The sequence below is a fragment of the Sus scrofa genome, chromosome 14 (genome assembly GCF_000003025.6).
Source record: "Sus scrofa isolate TJ Tabasco breed Duroc chromosome 14, Sscrofa11.1, whole genome shotgun sequence".
Taxonomy (NCBI): domain Eukaryota; kingdom Metazoa; phylum Chordata; class Mammalia; order Artiodactyla; family Suidae; genus Sus; species Sus scrofa.
The window spans coordinates 73,309,222-73,325,021 of record NC_010456.5 but is presented as its reverse complement, the minus strand read 5'-3'; the positions used below and the strand labels follow the sequence as shown (position 1 = coordinate 73,325,021).

Genomic DNA, 15,800 nt, shown 5'->3' with positions numbered 1-15,800 from the left:
ACAACCTTTGAGCTCCCTTTTCCCGTGACCAATTAATTCAACGCTCTTCACCTCTACCCCAGTGTTCTTCCCGGTAAACAGTTCCTGGTCGTACTTTGAAAAGCAATACTCAGGAACCTCGCTCTGCACGGCCCTTTCCCCAGGATCAAGCAATCCCACCGGCGAGGGTGCCCTCCTTGCCAATGCTCTCTTCAGCTTATTTCCAAAAGCGTGGCAGCTAGAACTCTACCCTCAAGGCTGCCAGTGCTCCTTTCCCTGGGCCATTACTTGAGCATTATTTTAGCATTCCTCCTCCAGCCTGGGGACTCCCCCCACCCGTGGGGCCTCGTCCAGCAGTGTAAACAATGCTGTCAAAGCAGGATAACACTGGGCGAGGCTTCCAAACTCCGCATTCCAGTCTCCTCCTGGTGTTCTAAAAGCAGCAAAACAAGTCATCGCAGGGTCCCAGGAGCGAAATCTCTCGACTTCCTTTCTAAAAACGTCCAGGAGACAGCTCCGAAATCAAGCATGAATGTGCACAAATACACAATTTGTAAGAGACAGAGGTAACGCGGAGTGAGGGAGTGAATGCAGGCCAAGTGTAGACAAATTTGCTCGGGAGAGGAGCGAAGCGGAGAAAACTGGGTCGAGTACAAAAACCTGCCACGAAGCGGGAACAAGGGCTTTTTGTCGCTACAGGAGAGCCACGTTCCCAGAGTGGGCACGCGCTGAATCGAGCTGCTGGCGAGAACGCGAAGTTAAGGTCCTCAAAAGCAGTCTCACAGGGGCTTTGGTGGGGCTGGGGGGGAGGGGCCTTGGTGGAGACGGGTGGCCGCAGCGGCCCAGCGTGGACACGCCCTGAGTTAAAGGACCGTGGCGGGAAACTGCGGGGACACCGCGGAGGCGGGCGCGGACGCGCTCGGAAGCCCGCTGCAGGCTCCGTGTGAGGGCCGCGCGGGCGGCCGGCGCTCACCTCCCGGCGTGGTGGAGAAGAGGGTCCCCCCGGGCGTGGTGCAATAGTCATGAGGTAGCTGCGCGGCGTCGCTGATGGGCACGGTGCGGGTGGGGATGGCACGGCTCTGGCTGGGCTGGTGGCCGCTGCCGGCGGACGAGGACATGGCTCTGGGCGCGGGCTCTCAGGCTTTGTCCCGCGGGCTGGCAGGCGGGCGGCGGCGGCGGCGGCGGCGGCGGCAGCTGGGGGCCCGGGCTGCTCCTGCTCTGGCGGGCGGAAGGGCGGGCGGGGCTGGACGTGCTCCGCTCGCTCCCCACTCGCTTCCTCTCGTTCCCTCGTCCCGCTCCGCTCCGCCGCCGCCCTCTCAGCCGCCGCTGCCGCCGCCGCCCGATCCTCCGGCCTCCGCCAGCAGCCTCAGCAGCAGCAGCAGCAGCAGCGGCAGCAGCGGCTACGACGACGACCGGAAGCGGGCGAAGGCGGGAGCCAGGGAGAGCCCAGTGTAGTGGGTCGACCGGACGTTACGTCACGAAGGGCGTGGGCACGATGGTGGGCGGGGTTGTGATAGGCGGGGCTTAAGGCCTGAGGGTGAAGCTCTAGCTGGGCAGAAGCAGCGCGAAATAGTGAGACGAAAGTGATCGTGGGCGCGGAAAATTGTTTTGTTTGTTTTTGAATTTTTTTGGTCAGTCAACAATACTTAAGCTGACTTCTGTTTACTATCTATCTAAACAAAAGCGTAATTTTACTTTTAATGGCTCAATATTAAATATAGGCAGTGCATGCACCGTGTACTAAAAAACAGAGCATACGTGGGTGCAGCAGCTAAACACACACCACACACACACACACACACACACACACCAAGCAATAATAGCAACTTATATCTAAGAGATTAAAACTTGAGATTTAAAGTAGAAAATGTATGAAAAAAGTTGTGATTCTGAGTAAGCCTTATAATATTTCTTTATCGCTCTTGGCTGCATTAACATTAATTAACGCTTTCTACACCAACAAACCACTGAGAACTTAAATGCGTGATAATGAAGAGGGGATTCTTTCATGTTGATACTTTGCTCTGAATACTCCAACTACATGCAAAGTTACAGCTACAGCTTTTTCAGCTCTGTAAGTGCAAGTTCAACCACATAATCACAAATAACATAGACGGCCAAGGTATCAGTCCACTACTAATTTAGCCATGTTTTCCTAACCAGAATATGCATTTGTTTTTGGTGACAGTAGTAATAAAATTATTTTTTAATTAAAAAAAATAAAAAATAAAAAACAGAGCATAGAAGTTTACGGTGCCACTGTCTTCCAGTTTCGCAATTCCTCTTGGTACCAGTTTATTGTGTATTCTTCCAGAGACAGTCCTTATATACAGATATACTGCACCATATAAACATTAATAAAAGAAAGAGTAATAGCTGCCCAAGTCACATGGATGAGTACTGTGTTAGAGATAAAAGAAACCAAAACACAGGGGAAGGTTAAGACCATGAGGTACCTGGAAAATCCAAATCTGGAACACTTTCCTCTGGGGATTCTCAAACTTTCTGATATTAAAGTTTACATTCTTAAAAATTACCGAGGGAGTTCCCTTGTGGCACAGCAGGTTAAGGGTCCAGTATTGTAACTGCAGTGCCTTGGGTTCAGTCCTTGACCCAGGAACTTCCCCATGCTTTGCGCACTGCCGGAAAAAAAAAATTATCGAGGATCCCAAAGATCTTTTGTTTGTGTGGATTATATATATTGATAACTACTGTATTAGAAATGAAAACAGAATTTTAAGTGTTTGTGAATTCATAAAATAATGTCATCACATTATGTTAGCATAACATTTTTATTTTAAAAATTATATATATATATATATTTTTTGTCTTTTTGCCATTTCTTGGGCCGCTCCAGCGGCATATGGAGGTTCCCAGGCTAGGTGTCTAATCGGAGCTGTAGCCACCGGCCTACGCCAGAGCCACAGCAACGCGTGATCTGAGCCGCATCTGCAACCTACACCACAGCTCACGGCAACGCCAGATCCTTAACCCACTGAGCAAGGGCAGGGATCGAACCCGCAACCTCATGGTTCCTAGTCGGATTCGTTAACCACTGCGCCACGACGGGAACTCCCTAAAAATTATATTTTCAAAAAAAATAGAACAGTGGGTTTTTTTTTTAACATTTCAGCAAACATTTCAATGCCTGCATAATAGAAAACAGTTGGACTCTTACATCTGTTTCTGCATTCAATCTGTTGTGTTGTTTTGATTCAAGTATATGAAGAAAACTCAGATTCATACACGTATGTGGTTGAAAAAGAGGGAAACTCACAAGTCCCTGGGAGGGGTCTCAGCAATGCCGAAGGATCTCCAGACAACACTTTGAGAACCACTGCCCTAGACAGCACTGCTTCTGCCTACAACAAGTCCAAAATGGAATTGAAAAGAGACCCATGGGTACCACAAACATAACCATCATTCTTATTTGATGAATGAGGAAACTGAGGCTAAGAGAACCCAGTATTCAGTCCAAGTGAAACAGCTACTACTTCCTAACAAAAACATGGACAAAAGAACTTACATAGCAAAGCAAATATTGTGGTTGGTGGTCAAATGGGGCCAGGGCATGGCAGGGAACAGATTTTGTGGTGAATGTCTAGGAATCCAGGAAGAAGAGCCCCCTGCCTACCCTGCAGTCTGGAGGTCCCCAGAGTTGGAGGGGAATGAACTCAGTCTTGAAAGATCCTAAGTCTTTGCATCTGTCAAAAGAAGAAGGCACTTTCTAGAGGAAAATGTAAGATGCTAGTTTACATCTGTGCAGAACCTACAAAGTATATGATCACAACATGCACTCCTCCATGATCTCTCTTTTGACCATAGATTTTGGGATGTTCAGGGAGAACAGGGAGATCTTTCTGCCCAGAGCAAAGGGTGAAGATAGTAGGAAGGTTGAGATTAGGTTGGAATAGACAATGAAAAGAAGTAAACAATGAAAAGAAGGAGTTCCCGTCTTGGCTCAGTGGTTAATGAATCCGACTAGGAACCATGAGGTTGCGGGTTCAATCCCTGGCCTTGCTCAGTGCGTTAAGGATCCGGCGTTGCCGTGAGCTGTGGTGTAGGTTGCAGACGCGCCTTGGATCCATTGTTCCTGTGGCTGTGGCGTAGGCTGGTGGCTACAGCTCCAATTAGACCCCTAGCCTGGGAACCTCCATATGCCACGGGTACAGCCCTAGAAAAAGACAAAAAACAACAACCAAAAAAACCCCAAGTAAACACAGATTGACATTAGGGTACAATTTTGAAGTTTTAGGGACAGGGGAGTATCACCTTTTAAAATTCATTTTGGGAGATCCTGCTGTGGCGCAATGGGATCAGCAACATCTTGGGAGCTCTGGGACACAGATTCGATCCCCCACCCAGCACAGTGGGTTAAGGATCCTGCGTTGCTGCAGCTGTGGCTTAGTTCAAGGCTTCGGCTCGGAACTGATTCCTGCCATGGGAGCTCCATATGTTGCAGGGCAGCCTAAATAAATTTAAAAAAAGTTCACTTTGACAGGTAGATTAGAGTAGAAAAAGGAGCTTGCCCACTAATGTGCTGTGTAACCCTACACTTTTTGAGCCTCATCCATAATATGAAGATAAAGATACTACCTCACTGATTATTTCTGTGTCTAGCAAATAAAGTGTCTAGCAAATAAATTCCCTCTTAGCAAAGTCATATTGAAACTACTGCAGTTCCCATGGTGGCGCAGTGGAAACAAACCCGACTAGGAAATATGAGGTTGTGGGTTCGATCCCTGGCCTCACTCAGTGGGTTAAGGATATGGCATTGCCGTGAGCTGTGGTGTAGGTTGCAGACGCGGCTTCCATATGCCGTGAGTGCGGCCCTAAACAGCAAAAAAATAAAAATAAAAAAATAAATTGTTTCCCTTTTTTTGTTATTATGAATAATGCTGCCATGTATAGTTTTGGTGTGAACATATGTTTTCAGTTCTTGAGTATATACTTAGGAATGGAATTTCTGGGTCATGTTGTAACTCTAGGTTCAAACATTTGGGGAACTGCTACTCTGTCAGAATGGCTGCACATTTTATATTCTTTTTTTTTTTTTTTTTTTTTTTTTTTTGGCTACGCCTGTGGTATGGGGAAGTTCTGGGGGCCAGGGATCGAGCCTGTGCCAAAGCAGTGACAACACCAAATCCTTAACTGCTAAGCCACCAGGAAACGCCTGGAAGATTATTTTAATCTCAATAAAGCTGCTATTTTAATCTCAGTAAAACTGGACAATGCTAGATCCTTAACCAACTGTGCCCCAAGGGAACTTCTTAAATCTTCTTTATATATTTTGAAAACTGGAGCTTCATCTGACACATGATTTGCAAATAATTAGTCCCATCCTGTGCACTGTCTTTTCACTTTACGGTATCCTTTGAAGCACAAAAGTTCTTTTAATTTCAATGAAGTTCAGTTTATCTTTTTTTTTTTTTCCTTTGGTTGCTTGTGCATTTGGTGTCCAATCTAAGAAACCACTGCTTAATCCAAAGTCACAAAAACTTATGCCTATGTTTTTTTCTAAGACATTTATAGTTTTGGCTCTTACATTTTGGTCTTTGCTCCATTTCGAGTAAATTTTTGTATAAGGTATGCGGTAGGGTGTCCAAGTTCATTCTTTTGCATGTGGACCTGGCACCATTTGTTGAAAAGGCTATTCTTTCTCCCATTGAGTTGTCTTGGCAAAAAATTGCTTCTTAAGCTGACATTCTCTGAGGAAATGTACTCCCACATGAGAGACACAAGGATGTGGGACCACTGCAGATTAGCAAAGAACCTTTTAGAAACGGCTGAGCGATAACAACTACAGCAAGGCTAACTATGATGCTCCACTCTTCGAAGCCCTTTATGTACACCATTGCTTCATCTTTTCCTGTCCACAACCCGGTGTGGTAGTCTCCATTGTTGTATCCATTTCACTGAGACTGGGAGAAGTTTGAGTAACTTACGAATTACCCCAAAACTTGTGGCTTAAGACAACAAATATTTGTTATCTTTTGGGTTTTGAGGGTCAGGAATGTGAAAGCCACCCTATCATGAGGTTGCAGTGGAGATGTTTGCTGGGGAGTTCCCATCGCGGCGCAGGGAAAACGAATCCAACTAGGAACCATGAGGTTGCGGGTTTGATCCCTGCCCTTGCTCAGTGGGTTAACGATCTGGCATTGCAGTGAGCTGTGATGTAGGTTGAAGATGCGGCTCAGATCCTGTGTTGCTGTGGCTCTGATTGGACCCCTAGCCTGAGAACCTCCATATGCCACAGGTGTGGCCCTAAAAAGCGAAAAAAAAAAGATGTTTGGTGGCTTTGTAATTATCTGAAGACTGGCTTGACTGGGACCAGAGGTTGTGCTTCACACAGCTGGGGACAGGAGTTCACACAGCTGGGGGCAGGAGGCCTCGGTTCCTCAGCAAGCCGACAGCTCCATAAAGTTGCTTTCACATCCTCATGACATGGCAGCTGACTTCTCCCAGAGTGACTGAACCAAACGACAGTGAATTTTATGACTTCTTCTAGGAAACCACTTATGTCATGACGTCTGCCACATTCTAATCATTAGAATTGAGTCGCTAAGTACTGTTCTCGGGGAGGGGAATTGGGCTCCACCTTTTGAAGGGAGGCATAGCAGATAATTTGTGGACCTGTTTTAAAACCGCCCCACTTGTCCAAGCTCAAAAAGATTGTAAGCGGTTTTTAGCAGGAGAAGCCCAGTGTGCCAGCGCTGATAAACCCCTGCTTGCACCACACTTGTTAATGTCCCATTGGCTAAAGCAAGTCACATGGCTAGGCCCAGACTCAAGGTGGAGGAGGACAAAAGCCTACGATCCAGGAGTTAGAGTTCACTGGGGAACACCAATATAACTGCCTACCCTGATGCAGTATCTTTTATCTCCCTGAAGTATTAGCCTTTTTTTTTTTTTTTTTGTCTTTTTAGCTACTTCTTGGGCCGCTCCTGCGGCATATGGAGGTTCCCAGGCTAGGGGTCGAATCGAAGCTGTAGCCACTGACCTACGCCAGAGCCACAGCAATGCGGGATCCGAGCTGTGTCTGCAACCTACACCACAGCTCACGGCAACGCCGGATTGTCAACCCACTGAACAAGGGCAGGGACCGAACCCGCAGCCTCATGGTTCCTAGTCGGATTCGTTAACCACTGCGCCACGACGGGAACTCCATATTAGCCTTTTTAAAGTTGTCTTTTCAACTCGCATTGCCTATTTCCTTTGGGTCTACTTTACTTGTGTTTAAGGCCCTGTCTTTCAGGTTAGCAGTGTTCCCCACATGTCTGAGGATCTTTGGCTGTCCTTCCATACTGAGCCACCAGTAAGGGGCTAAAATATTTAAAGGAGGCTCTGAGTGAGGAGGGGTAGGTGGGAAGGCTTGGCTCAAGATGAGGTTCTTTGTGGGGTAGTCAGATCCGGACCAGCCATTTCACTGGGGAACTCCACAAATGTTGATATCTATAGATGTTTTATCTTTTGCTGGTCAATGTTCCCCAAGAAGGATCCTGAGAGACAAGCTGGCACTGGGCAGGGAGTGGGATTCTTCATCCAGAATGCAGAATTTCACAGACTCCCTTGCTTTCAATACAACACCTTCCCCAGGCCACACCTGGGCGGAGGTGGGGGGGGGATGTCCAGTGACCCAGGTGTCACCAAGATGCATTGTCTCTATTGTTCAGCCTTTCTATAAGGTGACCCTCTCATCATCTGCAGGCACTGGGGAGGGAGAGGTGCAGGGTAGTGGAAATCTTGGGGGATTCCAGCTGCTCTTTTTAAAGTTTTTGAACTAGTTTTTCTCTCCCCAGCTCCACCTTATACCACTGACTCTGATTCATGAGCCTTCCTAGAGTGCTGTGCTGTGAACTGGACTTTTTTTTTCTTTTTTAAATCCAGGTAGAGCTGACAATCTTATATAAGTGACAGGTATATAACACAGTGAGTCACAACTTTTTAAAAGTTATTATTATTTTTTTTAGGGCTGCACCCACAGCATATGGAAGTTTTCAGCCTAGAAGTTGAATCGGAGCTGTAGCTGCCAACCTACAGACAGCCACAGCAACGCCAGATCCGAGCTGCGTCTGTGACCTACACCACAGCTCATGGCAATGCCGTATCCCTAACCCACTGAGGGAAACCAGGAATCGAATCCAAGTCCTCATGGATCCTCATCAGGTTTGTTACTGCTGAGCCATGACAGGGGCTCCCCACAATTTTTTTTTTTTTTGGCTGCATCTGCAGCATGGCAAAGTTCCTGGGACAGGGATCAAACCTAAGGCACAACAGCAACCCAAGCCACTGCAGGGAAAATGCAGGATCCTTAACCTACTGCGCCACAAGAAAAACCCAGCGATTCACAGTTTTTAAAGTTTATACTCCATTTATAGTTATTGTAAAACTTTGGTTATATTCCCCGTGCTGTACAATGTATCCTTGTAGCTTTTTTTTTTTTGGCTTTTTGCTATTTCTTTGGGCCGCTCCCGCGGCATATGGAGGTTCCTAGGCTAGGGGTCGAATCGGAGCTGTAGCCACTGGCCTACGCCAGAGCCACAGCAACTCGGGATCCGAGCCGTGTCTGCAGCCTACACCACAGGTCACAGCAACACCGGATCGTTAACCCACTGAGCAAGGGCAGGGACCGAACCCACAACCTCATGGTTCCTAGTCGGATTCGTTAACCACTGTGCCACGACGGGAACTCCCCTTGTAGCTTATTTTACACGAGGTAGTTTGTGTCTCTTAATTCCCTACTCCTATCTTGCCCTCCCCCTTCCCTCTACCCACTGGTAACCACTAATTTGTTCTCTATTATCTGTGAGTCTCTTTCTTTTTTGTTGTATTCACTAATTTCTTGTATTTTTCAGATGCCCCATATTAGTGATATGTATAGTATTTGTCTTTCTCTGTCTGACTTATTTCACAAAGCATAATACTCCCCAAGTCCACTTGCATTGCTGCAAGTGGCAATATTTCATTCTTTTTTATGGATAAGTAATGTTCTGTGTGTGTGTGTGTGCACCCCATCTTCTTTATCCATTTCTGTTGATAGAGACTTAGGTTGAATATCTTGGCTATTGTAAATAATGCTCCTATGAATATTGGGGATGTATATCTTTACAAATTAGTGCTTTGGGGTCTTTTTGGATATATACCCAGGAGTGGAATTACTGGGTCATATGGCAAACTAGTCTTTTTCTTGTCAGTTTTTCCACCTTCACTTTTCCCACTGTGCTAAGTCATTTACCACTTGCCTCTCTGCTTTCCAGCTTCCAAAATGGATAAAGAAGATGTGGTGTATACACACACACACACACCGCAGCCATAGCAATGCCAGATCCAAGTCAGTGAGTGAGGCCAGGGATTGAACCTGCATATTCATGGATGCTAGTCAGAGTTGTTTCTGTTGTGCCATAATGGGAACTCTGCAGAATCTTATTCTGAATGAGATTAATGAGATAGTTGGTGACTGGAAAGCTGCTGATGCAATTATGACCCCTGGATCCAGACTCAAAGTACTGCCAGGATCGAGCATGCAACATATACCACATTTGGGCAGGCCCTTTCTTGGACCTTTTAATGTTTACTACTATGACTTGAGTTGCAAAAATTAGAAGTGGCTTGGATGTCCCCAACCCAGAGGTGCTCCATCTGTAGCTTTCCAGTGTTTAGCCACCACGGCTTCCCAAACTCATTCCTTCTACCTCCCCTGTCCTTACCAGCTACCTCTGTTCCCTCTGCTCTGGGCTTTCCCAGGGCCAGAGGGAGGCTGTTTTCAGCCTCTGTAATGAGGCCACCCACGCTCACTCTGTATCATCATAAGGATAATAGCCCCTTTCCTTTGGATAACACTTCCACTTTACCAAGCACTTTCAGACCATTATTTCACTTAAGCTGAGCCACCGCCCTGTGATGGAGGCAGCCTGCTTATTATGGTTTTCATCATTATTATCAATACAATTATCTTTACATTTCACAGATAAAGAAACGGAGGCTTAAAGAGGGTTATGACTTCTCTGTGGTAGAGAGCCGGGACCCGTGGAGCTGGGACTGGCGCTCAAGCTTCTGACTGGCCATCCTCTGCACGTCCTCCTGTGCCCACTGGCCTCCTGCACTGTAAAGAGGGCAAGGTGCCTCTGGAGTCCCCACTTTTATGGTCACATCTGCTGAACTCAGCCGCAAGCCATTTCCTGAGCTCCTGACACACAGAAGACAGAGGGTGTCCAGAAGTTGATGGTAATCGCAGATAACTTTTATAGACAGCTATGCTGAGTCAGCTGGTGTTCTAGGTCTTCGAGAGATCTTATCTCTAAACTCCCAACTTCCTTACAAGATGGGTATTATTATGCCTATTTGATAGATAAGGAAGCAGCCTGAGTTTGCCCTGTGTCTCTGAAAATTCTTTGGGGCAAATGCTGGCTCTCCTACCTGCTTGCTGTATGATCACAAGTTCTGAACCTCTTCTCTCATCTGCAAAATAGGAGGGGTCCCTCATGCACAGGGTGCGCTTTTTTTTTTTTAAAGTTTAGTCTTTTTTTTTTTTTTGCCTCTTTAAAAATTTTTTTTTTTTTTTCTTTTTTTTTTTTTTTTGGCTGCTTTATGGCATATGGAGTTCCAGAGCCAGGGATCAGATCCTAGCTGTAGCTGCCACCTAAGCCAAAGCTGCAGCATTGCCGGTTCCTCAACCCACTGTGCCAGGCCATGGATGGAATCTGCATCCTAGCATTCCCAAGAAGCCACTGATCCCATTGCGCCACTGAGGGAACTCCCACAGAGTGCTCTTCTGAGGATTAAATGTTAGGTCCAGGCAAGGTCTGGCCGATGGGAATGGTGGTTAGGCACCAATATGAATCCAGGAAGATTCCAGGGGCCATGAGGCTGGGAGAAAAGGGGCAGGCTAGAGGGCAGGGTATCTGTCGGGGGCCATGCTTCAGTTTCAATATTTCCTCCTTCAGAGGCCGTGACAGGGGATTCCAACAAAGGTCTGCAGTTGTAGACTTGAGATAATAAAGCACAGTTTGTTCAAAGTTACTTAGGTATTGTAAGTCCTCCACTTAAGCCAGGCTATTATCTGGCCATTTACTACAATTCATTTACTGTAATTTACTTTAATTCCTGCCTTTCTCTCTCTATCCCAATATTTAGTAGAAGATTTTTCATGGGTACAACCCTTCCTCTGTCACCCATGGTCTGCACGGTGAAAGTGGGCAGTACACTAAATGCCACAGCACCTCTGGTGGCATGTGCTAGTGTGGACAGCTTGAGCTCCAACCAGAGGGAGCAGCTTTGAAATGGAAATGTACTGTCATCTACAATGAACGGTGTGCCACACCCTGTGCCAGCCACAGCCCAAAGGCAGGGCACACAGTGTACACAGGTTGGCAGCCAAGAATGGGTGCTCGCCAAGTTGAGTCAGGAGGTGCTCTGCCCGGGAGCTTCTGCCGTTTCTGGAGCCCTGGTGGAGCCCGAGGTTTTCAACAAGAATCTTGCAATCATTGAGGGGGCGCTGTCAAATTCAGGCTAGAAGACTCTGACTCGATGACCAGGGATCTGATTCTCCACAGAGGCTCTGGACAAGCTACCTGGCTTCCATGTCTCCATCAACTAGTTCATCCAGAAACCTTGCTGGGGTTCAAGGGTGTAGAAGGGCAAACCTCATGGAGCTCCCATGGGATTCATTCAACTCCTTGCACCCAGGGCTGCTGGCTAGATTTACATGGGTTATTCATCTATCCACACTGAATGTGGGGTAGCATTGGCTGGCGATATAATTGCATTGCACTGCCACCCTCTTTTCCATGGCTCCCTATGCCTCTTGGGATCCTGGCTCCATCTCCTGTGTTTTTCCCTCTCCCTTTCTGTGTTCCCATTCTTCAAATGGGACTATGCTCTCTCCCATCACAGGGCCTTTGCACATGCTATTCCCTTTGCGTGATTGTTCTCTGTGATGAATAGACTTTAAGGTGACCCCCATAATCCCTAACACCTGGTGTTCACATCTTTGAGTGTGAGTGGGAACTGTGACTTGGCTTCTAAACAATAGAATATGGCAAAGGTAACAGAATGTCACTTTTGTGGTTATGTTTAGTTGCATAAGACTCCATCTCGCTTGAGCCGCTCTCTCTCTGTTGTTGGCTTTGAAGAGGCAAGCAGCTGTGAGTCCTACAGCCATTAGGAAATGAATTCTGTCAACAACCTGAGGGAGCCTGGAAGGGACCCTTCCCCAGTCAGGCCTCCATGTGAGAACACAGCCTTGATTGCAGCCTTGCAGAGGACCGAGCTAAGCCATGCTGGGACTCCTGACCCACAGAAGCTATGAGATAGAAAAAGTATTATTTTAAGTCACCAAGTTGGTTGTTTAAAAAGAAATAAGCTGTGTAAATGTGTTTCTGTTTTCTACATGCAGCATGGAAAGTCCATATATTCTCTAACATTCACCTAATTTACTCCTACGCATCCCTGGTCATTCCTATCCCACTGAGATCTTTTCTCATCAGCCAAGTTGCCAAGGCCTGGTATTCTCATTAGAGGCTCTCAGGCCTCATCTCCACACGACTTGTAAGTTTAACTGTGTGATTATTTACTCTTTATTTTATTGTACTTGTCTCTTTAGGGCTGCACCCACAGCACATGGAGGTTCCCAAGCTAGGGGTCGAATTTGAGAGGTAGCTGCCGGCCTACGCCACAGCCACAGCAACTCAGGATCCGAGCTGAGTCTGTAACCTATACCACAGTTCATGGCAACGCCAGATCCTTAGCCCACTGAGTGAGGCCAGGGATGGAACCTGCATCCTCATGGATGCTAGTCAGATTTGTTTCTTCTGAGTCATGATGGGAACTCCTTAATTGTATGATTATTTAACTAAGAGCTGCCCCCTTCCTCTAACTGTAAGTGCCATGAAAGCAGCCTGTCATGGTCTCTGCATTTCCCCAGGGACTAGTACAGTGCCTGGCATATGTAGGTGCCTGGTAAATACCTGTTGAATAAATAAATGATTTGTAGGACATTCAGGAGTGTCCAAAAAAAAAAAAAAAAAAAAAGGAGTGAAGGGATAGGTAAGGGCCAGACTGTTCAGTGGTTAGAAGCTAAATTGATTTGGAGGGAATATAGAATTGTAGCCCTAAAAAAAAATCACTTTCATTATGAACAACAGAATAACAGAAGCTAAAAGTGTTTTGGGGAGCATCCTTGACGGGCATCCTATGTGTCCATTCAATGGTCACACTGAGCCACCTCATGGCTTGGCATGAGGGTGTTTCTCTTGGAAGCTCTAGGATTCTTCCTCTTTCTAGAATGGCTTGTATTGTGACTACCAGACAATACTCTTAACAATGTCCTTCTGAGGAAGGAGTTTCCACCATCATGGTAAGAGGAGGGAAAATGCAGGGGGAGAAGGGAGGAGTATGGGGGAGCCCCAGCTTGGCAGTTTCAGTGAGGTCCACAAAATGCCACACAGCTTGCTCCGGAAACAGGTAGGAAGATGAGTACATGGGGTGCTAGGTACTGAATTGTATCCTCTCCAAATTCCTATGCTGACGCCCTAACCCGTGTGTGACTGCATGTGGAGATGGGCCTATAAGGGGCAGTGAAGGTGTAAAGAGGGCACAAGGGTGGGGCCCTAATCCCACAGGGCTGGTGCCTTTCTAAGAAGAGAAGGAGATGCCAGTGTTCTCTCTCCACCACGTGAGGCTATAGTGAGAAGGTGGTCATCTGCAAGCCACGGAGACAGACCTCACCAGAAACCAAAGGGACTGGCCCCTTCGCCTTGAACTTCCCAGCCTCTAGAACTGTGAGAAAATAACTTCTGTTGTTTAAGCTGCCCAGTCCATGGTGTTTTGTTATGGCCGCCTTCCCTAGGGCAGAGACCACTAATTGTTCCCCAGTGTCCATTTCTTCCACCTCCCTCTTTTCTTTTTTGGCCATGCTCAAAGCATGTGTAATTTCCCGGGCCAGGGATTGAACCCATGCCACAGCAGCAACCCAAACTGCTGTAGTGACAGCTCTGCATCCTTGAACCATTGTGCCACAAGAGAACTCTTCCCCTTTTTCTTTTTATAATAATAAAATCCACGTGTTTTAGCTGGGCACAAAAATATCAGCTATAGACTACATTTCCCAGCCTCCCTTGCAGTTAGGTGTGGTCACATGACCAGGTCTGGGCCTTGGGATGTAAAAGGGAGGGCTGAGAGGAACATGTGGCTGTTCTTAAAGGCAAAGTGGCTTGTTCTAGACCTTTTCTTTTCCTCTTCCTACCAGCTCAGAAACAGTGTGACTACAACAGCGGCCTTGGACTCAGAGATGGAAGGAACATATTGAAGATGACAGAGTAACTGGCCATCTTGCTTTTAGATGATCTTTTGGACCAGAGTTTCCCTAGATTACCTGTTTCATAGGAGAGAAACTATTTTATAAGCTGAAAGATTTGGAGGTCTTTTTTTTTTTTTTTTTTTTTTTGGTCTTTTTAGGGCTGTACATACAGCATATGAAAGTTCCCAGGCTAGGGGTCAAATTGGAGCTGCAGCCACTGGCCTACACCACAGCCACAGCAACACAGCATCTGAGCTGCGTCTGCAACCTACACCACAGCTCAGGGCAACGCCAGATCCTTAACCCACTGAGCGAGGCCAGATATTGAAGCTGCATCCTCATGGATATGAGTCAGATTCTTAACCTGCTAAGCCATGGTGGGATCTCCTTGGAGGTCTTTTTTTTAATAGCCTTGATGCACCCTAGTTAATATACTCCCTGAGAATAAAGTAGGAGTATTTCTTGTGTATTTTCAGATATACTTGTCCTTCAACCCTGTTAGGGGGGATACTCTCCACTCTGATTTTTCTTACATATACTTTTTTGTTGTTGTTGTTGTTTTTTGCCTTTTCTAGGGCCATTCCCCTGGCACATGGAGGTTCCTAGGCTGGGGTCTAATCCAAGCTGTAGCTGCTGGCCTAGGCCACAGCCACAGCAATGCCAGATCCAAGCCGCATCTGTGACCTACACCACAGCTCACGGCAATGCTGGATCCTTAACCCACTGAGTTGAGGTCAGGGATCGAACCTGCCACCTCATAGTTCCTAGTCGGATTCTTAACCACTGAGCCACGATGGAAACTCCTGATTTTTCTTACATATACTTTGTTTTCAAGTCACAGAGCAGTCTTCTTGCTGGTCTTCAGTTTTTTCAGGCTTTGTAGGTGTAGGATTGGCATCAGAGAGTGAGTGTGAAACCAAGCCCCCCTAAAACCAAGTTCCCTTATCTGAATTTATGATCAGTTTCTCTATCCAAAACTTCATTCCCTTGCTGTCACCTCTGACCTCAATCCTGTGCTAAATAGCCATCAACTGGTCAGATGACTAAGACTGCTGCTGTTGATAACACTGTGAATGTGCTAAAATTGCTATCATAGAAACTGTCATTAACTTACAAACTCGGTTGTTTCTCCAGGGCAAGATGAGCTTACAGAACCCCAGCCATGGACCACCCAGCCAGAGAATCATAAACCAGAGACATCCTGACTCCCCAAGCTATAGTCACAGAAATGTCACATGATGATGATTAATCCCAGAGTCTTTGTTCTTTCCCTTTATAAAAACTGATCATGGAGTTCCTATCGTGGCTCAGTGGTTAACGAATCCGGCTAGGAACCATGAGGTTGCGGGTTCAATCCCTGGCCTCACTTAGTGGGTTAAGGATCCGGCATTGCCGTGAGCTGGGGTGTAGGTCGCCGGCGCGGCTTGGATCCTGCGTTGCTGTGGCTCTGGTGTAGGCTGGCGGCTACAGCTCCAATTCGATCCCTAGCCTGGGAACCTCCATATGCCATGGGAGCAGCCCTAGA

At 46.8% G+C, this 15,800-nt stretch overlaps 1 protein-coding gene across 2 annotated transcripts in view; it reads right to left on the bottom strand.

Annotated features, from left to right (window-relative positions):
- EIF4EBP2 (eukaryotic translation initiation factor 4E binding protein 2) overlaps positions 1–1,413 on the bottom strand; it is a 31,835-nt gene extending 30,422 nt beyond the window's left edge. For both annotated transcript variants that reach the window (XR_002338867.1, XM_003133058.4), the window contains exon 1: positions 953–1,413. Coding sequence is in view for 1 of the 2 variants with exons in the window: in XM_003133058.4 (XP_003133106.1) it covers positions 953–1,097 (145 nt within the window). In the remaining variant the exon portion in view is untranslated. The remainder of the gene's footprint in view (positions 1–952) is intronic.